Source organism: Aquila chrysaetos, chromosome 8 (genome assembly GCF_900496995.4).
Source record: "Aquila chrysaetos chrysaetos chromosome 8, bAquChr1.4, whole genome shotgun sequence".
Lineage (NCBI taxonomy): Eukaryota > Metazoa > Chordata > Aves > Accipitriformes > Accipitridae > Aquila > Aquila chrysaetos.
The window spans coordinates 1,908,082-1,919,808 of record NC_044011.1 but is presented as its reverse complement, the minus strand read 5'-3'; the positions used below and the strand labels follow the sequence as shown (position 1 = coordinate 1,919,808).

At 44.5% G+C, this 11,727-nt stretch overlaps 1 protein-coding gene across 14 annotated transcripts in view; it reads right to left on the bottom strand.

The window, feature by feature from the left end:
* Positions 1–208: 208 nt before the first annotated feature.
* PIP4K2B (phosphatidylinositol-5-phosphate 4-kinase type 2 beta) overlaps positions 209–11,727 on the bottom strand; it is a 26,773-nt gene continuing 15,254 nt past the window's right edge. For 2 of the 14 annotated variants that reach the window (XM_030022820.2, XM_030022819.2), the window contains 7 exons: positions 9,678–9,830; positions 8,756–8,902; positions 8,361–8,399; positions 6,873–6,986; positions 6,315–6,573; positions 5,827–5,930; positions 209–5,122 (listed from right to left, as the gene is read on the bottom strand). In XM_030022820.2, coding sequence (XP_029878680.1) covers positions 5,042–5,122; positions 5,827–5,930; positions 6,315–6,573; positions 6,873–6,986; positions 8,361–8,399; positions 8,756–8,902; positions 9,678–9,830 — 897 coding nt within the window. In that variant the 3' untranslated portion in view covers positions 209–5,041. The remainder of the gene's footprint in view (positions 5,123–5,826; positions 5,931–6,314; positions 6,574–6,872; positions 6,987–8,360; positions 8,400–8,755; positions 8,903–9,677; positions 9,831–11,727) is intronic. The other 12 variants (XR_005933057.1, XR_005933060.1, XR_005933061.1 and 9 more) reach the window with 12 other exon arrangements.

Below are 11,727 nucleotides of genomic sequence, written 5' to 3'. Positions count from 1 at the left end.
ATGTGTGAGTGACTGAGCTTCAGCTGCACCCCAGGGAGTCAGCAGGACTTGGTAAAATCAGTTCTTACTTAAAAACCCCATTTTACAGGCACATATAAAAAGGCTTTTCCCATTGTGGTTAATCTAAGACTGAAAATGACCACATACCTCATGGAGTAACAGTTGATCATTACAGCACTTTAAAGAGGACAGCAGTAAGGAACAGATGTACACAAAGTTTTAATTTTATTTTTCTCTGGTTGGAGACTCATCTTGTAACATGCATGCATTTCAAAACAGTAACAGTGTCTCAAACTGCTCCTAGCAAACAGACAAGCACAGAGGACTTAAAATTCCTATTTAAAAAACAGCAGTGAAAAAACCTATAATGCTTTTTTTTTTTTTTAGTTTTAGATTAAACTTAATTTATTCACATTTTTTCAGTTGCACTGATTAGCCCTGCCCACCCATGTGACCTGTGTGTAATACGCTCACTTGACCCAACTCAATCCAGCTGCATTTAGCATTGTGCAGCTAAACAAAGACCAGCACAATTTCTGAGTGGTGAAAACTGAAACCACTAAAAATGATGGATGACCAGCAGTTGGTTCCCCGAGCTTTGCCATCGCTATTACACAAGATAGATACTCATTTCAAAGAGCAAGGAAAATCAGTAGTGGCTAATACGGATACTGGAGAATGGCTCTGCAGAAGTAGGGGAAGTTGACAGGCAAACCTGCAATGGGGCATTAAGACACAGATGGGGAGAGGATACCTGTTTTGTTTTTGGAGCTATTGTAAGGACGATCTGTCTCAGATTGGTTATGCAGTGTTGCAAACCAAGTTTAGGACACACACACTGACTTCTGAAAGGTTTGTACCACCTTGAGGTTAAACACTTTGACCTCTGTGCAGCTTGAAGGGAGGCATCTATAAAGACTGCATAGTAGTCACAGGACTGGGAGGCATCCGTCCGTCAAGGCTAAGACACAACCCCTACCAAACACGACCCATAACTACAATACAACCTTGCTTTGTGCCTTTCTTGGGCTAAGAGGCGAGTCCCCAGCTGATGTCCCCACTGAAGGAACCTGTGGCAGCGCTCTGGAGGGGAAAGCAGGAGTTTCCTCCCAGAAAAGGAAATAAGACTCAAGTGTTTTAGTGTTCTTGCTGATCACGATAATCCAATTCAAAACTAGGATTCTCAGATGTGGGAGTACAGCCTCATTTATGCAGGAAATCTGGAGTCACCTACTACCCTAGAAGTTCTCCCTGTGATGAATGTCATGATCGTGGCTTTTATAATTAAAACCACGTCAATCAGAGGCGTGTACAAGACCAGAGGGAAGGATCCCACTGCTCCTTGCTGTGAGAAGTGAACTCCTGCTGACATTCTTCTTACATATAGCAAATACCAGGCCTCCTTCCTAGCGCTGACACCAAAGCTGACACAAAGGGTGGGTGCTGTGTGGTACCTCCAGAACACGTGGTTCCTATTAAAGGAACCAACATGTTCTCGAGTGGTTTTTATTGCACTATTGGAGCAGAGCAGCACCCAAACTGTGACTCCGCAACTCTTGCTTTCCTTCTCCCGCTCTTATTTACACTGTAGGAGCTATCTCAACGAGGAAGATAAGTTCTAGGTTCAAAGCAGTTTTTAGTTCTTAAATTTTGACAGATCAGGCCCATGTTCAGAAAGAGAGAGACCCTCAGTACAGGCAGGGCAACAGATCCTGCAGCTTGCTTCTCACACAAACTCACCCTGCCTTCGGGCACTGGAGAGAGACACTGCACACTAAGTTTTTCTTTCTTTTTGAAACTCCAGTTGACCCAAGAATTGCACTGCAATTTCTTGAAAAATCCTGCACTCTGACCAGGATCTGAGTGATCTGCCTACCTATTGCAACTCTTTCAGCCGAGGGTGGTTTTCAGTCAAATGCACTTCAGTGTAAAGTGTTCCGCAGGGTACATGCTACAGACAGAAATATCTACATTCAGCAAACTAGAACTAAATTCACACCAGAAACAGACAACAAACTAGCACAAGCAGTTGTAAAACCAGAATTGAAAGGGCTGGGTTTTCCTTTTAAATACTCGAGTTAAAAAAGTGACCTAAAACAAGATTTAAAAAAAACAAAACAAAACAACAAAAACAAAAGAAAAAGTCCCTTTTAAAAACAAATCAAATATTTGCAGCTTCACTTCTTATTCTGGTAATAAAAATACTGTCTAGAAACAAAAATTAGCATTTTTAACATAATGCTACCTCTCAAAATGTAAACAATATACAAAATGCTTATGTTAAACAAAGTTACATACCTGGGTAATACATCATTAAGTGAGAAAATTGCATTTAATTACTTTAATACACACAGTATGGCAACTTGACAGAAGTGGCAGAATTGGGGAAGTGCTAAAGTGAATAGAGTTTATGGGGCTTTTCATATCACTTGAGCCAGAGACAGCCAATTTAATTCCAGCAGGAGTTTGTTTAGAGTGGAATAAGAAAATACAGTTAACTGCTCTTAAGCCCTTAGCATCATGACTTCTGTAAAGATTGCTGCAGGAACTAACTGCATTTTAATTTCATTCCTGTTTATGAAATTCAGTGAATGAGACTGTTGCTCCTAGCTATGCAAGCTTCATTCTTCTACTTTCTTTGGGTTGTTTGTTTTGTAGTGTCTCAGTGCAGGATGTCTGCAGTTCACTAATTTCCTTCTCTTCTCCTCCCCCCTTTTTCTCTTATTTTTTTAATACATGATTTAAAGATAAACAGTTTAAAAGGTACAAGCTAGTTTCCCAAAAGGAGAACGGCAAACTTACCAGGCCAAAGTTGCAGATTCAATGCAGATTTTTAAAACTGTCAAGAATAAAAAGTGATTGGTATTTAATTTCTAATTGATAGTAAACTTAAGTGCTTATTGTTTAAGAGAAAAGCAACCAACATAATGCCCACAAAACTAAGCTGATGATACCCTCTAAGTCCTCCCTTTTTTAAAGTATTCTCATAGCTGCATTTGTTTTGTGGCTTTTCCAGCTACACACCTTAAGACATGAGACTCTTCAGCCTCCCAGACAATGGTGTGTTAGCCCCCACATCACACAGAATAGGGACTGGACTACAGTGGCAGAAGAAATTTGTCCCATGTCAAAGGGAATGACCCATGAATGAATAAAAAGATTCATATTCCATTATGACCCCTAATATTAGTTTTTGATTTCTTAAAGACTCTATTTACAGTGCACTCTTATGGGCTGAAACTTTAGCCCCCTTTTGTCCCCTTCAAAGTTGAGACCTGTTGGATTCACATCACAAATGTGGGTATGAACATAAAAAAACCAAAGCCCACATTCAGAATCCAGACCAGAGCTAGCGTTAGTCTAGGGAAATTACCAGGATGTGATGAGCACCAGTTATCTCTCAAAAGGACCAAATTCCACACAGCAAACTGTAGCACGCGTTACAGCACAGGACAGACATTCGAAACAGCTTATTCCCGAAACAAAGGCATATGTGAAAACAGTTTCAAGGCAGATAAGCAACATGTTTCAACTGCAAGAGGTTTGTTCAAAACTCTAAATCCTGCTTAAAAAGAAAAAGAAAATTAAAAAAAGAACCAAAAGATCTGTAACTGTTGTGCAGCAGAGCTAACAAAACCCAAAGCAAGTCTGACAAGCTTGGCTGTGAAAAATATTACAAGCATTCTGGAGACAAAACAGGACGTTATTCAGTCACGCAAATCAGTTCCAATTCCTTGGGGGGGAAAATAATCTGGCGCAAGTGTTCAAACATTTCCACTCCTTGACTGTCGCTCTAGAGAGGGGTATGGAGCAGAGAAGAGTAAAAACAATCACAGCTCAAGTCCTGAGTCCTCTTGAGCAGTGGAACTTGCTCCACAGTCACAGCTCCCAGCACTCCCCACTGGTAGCGAGTCCAATTCCTTTGTGTGCAAGTCACATTGCCATTTAAAAAATAAACCAACTAACCAAAGAACCTCTGTCAGGAAACAAATTCAAGTACCTGTTGCAGATCGGGCAAGTAAGGAAGACTGAACATTAGCTAGATTAACACTGGCAGAACTGCGATGTGAAGCTGTCATCTAAAAGACACGGCAATTCCTGACTTGAGGTGTGACAGGGAAACGTTCCAGATAGTCAAATACTATCCCATATCTACAGGTACAAAATGCCTTTTTTTTTTTTTTTTTTTTTTCCATGAAGTCTTCATAGCTGGCCAATTTAAAGCATAATGGGTCCAAGCACATTATTATCTGAGGTTGTTCAATGCCTCTACTACTTCTCGCACTGATTTTTTTTTTTAGGTTCTAGGAGTTACACCTTTTTAAGCGATCATCTTTGGTAGATGTTCATTTCCCTCGTCTTTCTTGTAAATCAAGTGCAGTTACAAAAAAAGGTTTTGTTACTTAAATTAACCAAAAAATATAAAGTGTCCCAGTCTGAATTTACCTAAAGTTCAGCGACTCCTCCTTATCAGAGTAATATTTTCCATCCTTGAAATGGTGAGCTATTATCCTTCCAATTCCTATCAAGAGGGAAATAAAAGGGCTTGTATGTCTTTCTGGTAAAGACAGTCCAATAAAAAAAAAAAAAAAAAAAAAAAAAAGTAGTAGTTTGTGGAATCAGGCACTGCTTCACTCTCACTGAACGTGATCTAGAGCGACCCCTTTTATACAGTGCCACATATCATATCCCTATGGGATTCTCTTGATCAGAGAGGAGAAAATGTCATTAGAAAGAGCAGTGCTGAAACAATGCACTTTTCTTGTTTTAAAAAGCCCTCAAATCTATGTCTGGGCACTTCTGTAACATAAAAACCCACTTTTCCACCTGGGTCAAGTGGACTGTTGGAGGGTGCACCTAGAATTAGTTTTCTCGGAAGTCACACAGTGCCACACACTCACTCTTGCACACACACACACGCACGCACACACACATGCACACCCCACATGCTGCTACAGTGTCTGTTTTAGTGTCACAGGCTGCATTCTCTGTTTGGAAGTAGCCCCTCTTCTCTTCATTTCTCGCTGAAGGCTGAAGACGACTATGTCAGGATATTGGAGATAAATTCATTGAAGCGTTTAGAGTACTGCTCTGGGTTCACGGTGGAAATCTCTGCCCCAGCCTGCAAGGCAGAGAGGAGAGACAAGTCACAACACCCTCCTCGAAGGACAGACCCTGCAGCACTGCAAAGGGTGGAGGAGGGAGGACAGCAGGGAGCAATCATGTCAGCACAGCCTGTCTCTGCCTGGGAAGACCCATAACAACTTGCAAGTTCCAGGAAAAAACAACATCCTGAGAGGTCTAGAGAGATCCCCAGGAAAACTGATTCTAGCTCCAGCTGGACCTTCTGCAGACCACTAAGTCAAAGCATTGGATTTGTTCCCTCATGGTTTAGAGGAGATTTGGAAGGAGCATGAAAAACTCCATGTCCTGCTAACCTGGGCTTTTTTCAAGCCCTTTTGGGAAGTTCAGAATTGCTGCCAGGGAACAGGACTGGCTCCAGGAAGGGGGCAGGGGAGTATGTCTTCCTGCAGCCAGTCCATTCCTGCTCTGTGAGGCTGTTGGTGCCACACCAGGGAAATCAAGCACCTCCCAAACTGGGACATAAATGCAAGTCATCTCCAACCACCTAGAGGTAAAGCCTTTCCCAGACAGTCTGAGGAGACAGTAAGTGAGGGAAGAGCTGTCCTTGGGCATGGGATCACTGGAGAATTTCCATACTGGTAGAAAAATCAGTGTCAGGAGACATCACACATATGCACGCAGGCATGCAGGCAAAGCAGAAGCCCCAAAGCCCATCCTCCCTGCAGGCAGCAGGCTGCTTACCCCATGTTTCACTGTTTTGGCAGCATGTGCAGCTTTCTTCTTTGCATCATATGGCGTAAGAATGTCTATAATGGCCATGAAGTACACTTCCTTCTTGGGGGCACCTAGCAAGGCAAGAGAGTCGCTAGCACACCCTGAGCTGTGAGCAAAGCCCAGCTGCACCCCCCTCCTTCTGAAATACATGGCAGATATATTTTGGTGCAACTAGCAGAGAAAGCAAGGCAGCTGGAGGCTGCAGAAGGGCAGAGAAGAGTGACTGGAAACAGCACACCAGAGACCCACACACTCTCTGAACATGCCACTACTCTCCAAGCATCACTTCTATCCATTCCAATTCATACCATCCACAACAAGGGACTGCACAGCAAAGGAGACACACTTGGCAGGGTCTCTCTCTGTGGACAGTCCTCCCACTCCATTTAGCCCAGCCAGACCACAGGATACCTCCTCTGCCCTCCAGACCTTCATCAGTATTCCAAGATACTCACTTTCGTGGCTTTTCATGGCGTAGACATCAACAGAAGGATCGAACTCTCCAGGCCCAAAGAAGCGAGGGTAGTTGAGGAGATTGCCAGGGCTGTCAGGGGGTGTGCCATAGGAGGAAATGGGGTTGCCTCCTAGACCATCGTTCTCACACTCTTCATCCTCTGCCCGATCCTCCACTTCCATCTCTTCCTGCTCTGCTCGGTCAACATCGTGGATCCCAACAAGCAAGCTGTAATCCATAATCTTCAGCTGAGCTAAAAACTGGTAGAAATACATGAGTGAGAATAACAGCATCCATGTGGGATCAGAAATCCTCAGTCCTACTCTGCCAGTATCTTCCTAAGAAAGGGCTGTAGTGAGAGCTAAACCCTTATTAGACTCCAGAGAATCTACACATGAGAGCATATGCCCACTGCCATCAGCATAACACTGACTGTATTTACTTGACTGATCCAGGAATGACTTGCTTTTCAGTCACTGCTGCACCCCTTGAGCCAGAGACCACAGTGAGGATCCAGTTATGGGAGACAGAGTAAAAACTGTCCCCCAGGAAACTCTACCTCCACATCCCGCTTCAGTTTTTCAAGGAAGTTCTTTTTACTCTCTTCTCCAACATGCAGCTTCTGACCCTCATTCAAGAAGTCATTGTCCTTGAACGTTGGTAGATCCTTGGCCTGCAACAAAAAGCCTGTGTCAAATTCTCAAAACCCCTACTTCTTGGGGGAAGGCTGGTACACCGATCCATTAGTGGTATTTTGATTGCACAGAGACTCTGATCCAATGTGGGGTTGCACCAGAACCTTTTGCCTGTTTATAAGGTGAAGTGGCTCATCCTGTCCACTAAATATGAAAATGGCATCAGGCAGAGCACAATATTTGCCAATGAATCCGTGTGCTGAGCTGTACCTAGGGGGAAATTGAAGGGAGACACAGAGAGCAACTCAACTTTAAAGACTGCCAGAAAGATGTGCTGCAGGCTGAAAGCTTGACAGCTAGGCTCCAGCCAGAGATGGTCCAACCAACTCCCAGAATAGAAATGCATTTTGTTGGCTTCTGACTGGGGAGGAAGGGGTGATGGCTTGAAAAAAAAATGCTCCTCTCCCTAAAGGCTTGAGGAAAAAATTAAAACCACTGCTTTTTGAGCAATCTGCTTGCAGCAGGCCCTGAGGATTTCTCATGGATATGGAAGAACATACAACCCCTTTGTGCAGCTGGGAATGAAATTATTTTGTTCTTACAATGACATATGAGCATGTGGTGGCTTTATATAGATCTAATATGAATGGTCTGAGACAAACTGCATAAGCAGAAAAAGCTAGAGAGTAAAGAGCCAGCAAGCCAGGGACACTTAGGCACAATGAAGCTGTGCCTCGATGGCAGAGCATTCCATGTAAATGGAGTTCCTTGGCTCATGCCAGAGATCTAATGTTAGGGCAGGCTGGAGTAGACTTACTCTGTGGTCCCAAACCTGAAAATCCCACGTGCACGTGCAAACCATGTAGTACCATGAGTTACTGCTGTGATTTCAACAGGACCTTTCATGGCAGCATCACAGCCAAAGTTTTGCAGGGGCGGGATTCTTAGTCATAAGTTTCCCTAATGGCACCAGAAACCAAAAACTTACAAACATGCTGAGATATGCCAAGAATCTGAGAGGAGCTGGTCTGGTTTATAAAAGCATCTGTTGCAAAAGCTAACTGCTGACCTGACTCAGTTTGGTACACAGGGAGCACTATGAAGAAATCCTTCCATAAAGACACCATTGCACTAATATGGGTTTTGATACTTGTGGGATTGTCCCCCAAGAAGTTCCCCCCATTCCTGGTAGTGTCAACATAACAGAGCAGGGCAGGGCACCACCAAATCTGCGCCATCTCTTCCTGAGCAGTTACTGGGCACAGCCTGAAAGGTGGGACAGAAACAGGTTATCACTCAGGGCCCATTTAATATCCCCTGCTCAATATCCCTTTGGAAAAGGGAAGTCAGCTGGATCCCACCTGCTTCCAACCACCAGGAGGAAGGAAAGGCTGGCCAGGAACGGTCCATACCTTCTCTTTATCGCTTGCTTCCCTGGATACCGTTGAGCCCTGATAAAAGAATAAAGAAAAGAGCATTGCTGCACTGTATGTCATATTCCCAAAGAATTCATTGACAGCATTTAATTCCTCCATGCAGAAAAATAATGAAAGTATTTTTAAAATCAGTGCTCAACACCTTTTTCACGCCTGAGCTAGACTTACAGATCTCCCTGGTGTAGTGTAGGCCACCTGGGACAGGGGAATGGAACAACATTTGAGCCTCAAGTGAAGCTCCATTCAGAGCCCCCAAAACCTGATCCCCTGAACAAAAACCAAAGCCCAGGACCTTGTCAAGTAGGCGTTACAAAAACTAACTCCCACCCTCCTGGAAAAGGAGCTCTCATGACTGCCCTCCAAACCCTCACCTTCAGGTCGTATTTCCGGTGCACAGTCAGCCTGTGACTAAATACGTTTCTGGTAACCACCATGTAGGTTTCCACTCCATCCACGGTGAGCCGGTACATGCCAAGGAACTGGGGCAGGAGGGTGTTCCCATGACACTCCACTATGAACTGGAGGAAAGCAGGGAAGGGAAGGGCAGAGAAAGACGGTACTGTCACACAAAACCGATCTCTGACAGAACACAAGCTCAGCAAGAAGATGATACTAAAGCCTCCAGTTCCAGCCATCTGACACCGAAGTGAAAGGAAAGGAGGCTTGCAAATGGCTCCTAGCGTCCCAAGAAAAGCAAGTTAGGGCATTGTAAGAACCTTCCAGCCCTGTGCTGAGACAGAGCATCTCACTGTGTGTGCACGTCCAGCCTGCTGTAACAGACTAGGTGTGCATGTCCGTCACTCAGTCTCAGCGGGGCGAGTCTGTTGTTGGCACTGGCTAACTTCAATTCCTGTGGTTATGTGAGTGTATCTGAAAGTAAAGAGCAGATGGACTGGCAGATAATGTGGATCAGGGTAGAACATTTCCAGCTGTCCCACTTTGCCCCCACCTTCCCTGCTGCACGTAACTGTCTCCTCCCTGGTCCCTCTGGAAAGTCTAATTCAAAGGACTGAATTAGGAGCATGTTTACAGATCTCAGGTACCAGCAATCCATAATTCACTGATGTAAGGAACAGGGTGAGCTGTGAGCAGAGCTCAGCACTGTGAAGAAACAGGCAGCTGTGCCATAATTGGCTCTCAGATGCCAAGGAACACTGTTTTCTTCTGCAAAAGCTATTTGCGAGCTTTCCCAGGTTGCACACTGTGAATCCAAGCTCCATTTCCCCAGAAAATCACAAGATGCTCCCCAAGGTGTTTGCCACCTCCCCTCCCAGGGTTCCAGACTCACCGTACCTGATGGTACTTCTTTAAGATGTTGTGCATCTCTGCTACATCCTCGCTCGACACTGCCTTAATGACAAACCTCCTGTCATAGGTGGTGAGGAACCGGGCCCCACATCGGCCCTGGCTGTCGCTGTTCACTGGGGCGCTTCGTGTCACTGAGTTCTAAGGGAACCAGAACAAAAAAGTGGGGAGGAGAGGCAGAAGCTGCCACCTCCCTGGAGAGGAAAGAAGAGCAGCCTTGGAAAGCAGATGAGGCATGGGTGACCAGGGCCAGCTCCACAACTTGGCTCTGGAATAACAGACATCCCAGGGACTTTGTGCTCCACCTTCATAACTGTGACAGTGTCCTGGCCGAGCTTCAGAGCACACTTGCAAACACACTGCAATCGTGACTGTTAATAAGCAAGCATTCTTGAGTGTTCAGCACTGCTGAGGTTAACCCAATTGTTTAGAAGTCTGGACACGGAGTTTAGAGCTTTCATCTGGGCCTTCTATTTGTTGATGCGTTTTACTCCTACACCTGGCATGCATTTTTGAAGATGTTTTTTACTAAGGGGTTTTTAAAGTGGCAGTAAACACAGGCTAAGATTTCTTAGTATTTCTTCCTGGAAATTTAAGAACAGTCCAAGGTTTAAGGAAAAACAGAAAAAAATGAATTAAATGGCCTGTCTTCTTTTCCAACAAAAAGCAGCCTAAACTGGCAAAAGTCTCATTGTTCGGGAATTCTTTACAGGTCATCCTGAAACCAAAAGCCACCCTCAGCCTCTGCTATTCTTACAATTGGATGAAGACGACTGTGAGTATAAATAGCTTGGTTGTTCTTCCGACAACCAGCAGCATCTGTCTTTATATCCCTGTCTCCACCCTTAGCAACGAAACATTGCAGCTTCTTTTCATACTTGCAGCAGAATTGGAAAATCCCATGCAAGCTGCAGATGAAGTATCTACCATGTTCCCTGAGCCACAACATGAGCTCTTTGTTCTGATGCCTCTCCCCAGGTAGGGGGACTTGCTGCGAGCCTCATCCCACTGTTAGAGCCACTGTTCTTCACACCTTCCAGACTAAGCCAAGCAGGTCACCCGTCTCCCATTTGTTTCCTCCATCACTTCTCAGCAACTACCTTCCAACTCCACCAGCCCCATCACCAGTGTTTGTTCAGAAGCCATTTTGTCAACCAACAGTGTAGACTCACTAGCATTTCCTTGCCACTGGTGCAAACAGATGGGAAGAGTTGAGAGTTGTGCTCTGAAACACAGTAGTACTGACACCTGGATAATGGTCTTTAGCTCAAGATCCATGTGTCTTTCAGGATCTCAGGGCTGGACAATGCATTTCATGATGTATTTTTTTAGCTGCTAGTTACACTGTTTGCTCCTTTCCTCAGCTCTCTGAAGAGCAGACAGCAGAGGGAGCCTGCTCTTCTGCAGACGCAGACACGCAAGCAAGGAGAGCCTGCTGCGAAAGAGGGATTTACCATGTCGCGCTGCAAGTGAGCCGAGAGGTTTCCTTTCAGAATGAAGCATTTAAAGCTTTTAAAACTTTAATGAAGCAGAGGAAAAACTCTACTCCTGCCAACGGCTTTAGAAACCATCAGGAAAATAAAGGCAAACAAAATAACCCCTTGCTTCTTGCTGACATTTGCAAATCAGTCTGTGCTACACAGTTTAATCACCCCTCACCTCAAAACCACAGAGCTTTTCTTCTAGAGGAGATGGGAAGCAGAAACGTGACCACATATGGACATTACCAAATTCACAGCCCTTAGGTTTACTTCATTCCCTTCCTGTCACTCCCACCTCTTCCACAGTTCGGGTGTTATATTTAGCATTCTGGCTCGATTCCCACTCAAACCATCACATTTTACCCACCTGAATTCAGCTAATGAGTGTTTTCTGCTTTCTGTTCTAGCTGGACACTTCTAAAGAGCCAAACTGCTCTACCCCAGAGATGGGAGAAGTAATCCTTCAGAGCAACAGGTAAAATGTAAATGATAAACCAGGTATTGAGAACCAACAAGACTGTGGGTGCTTCTATGTAAGTTACTTCACATGGTTCTCA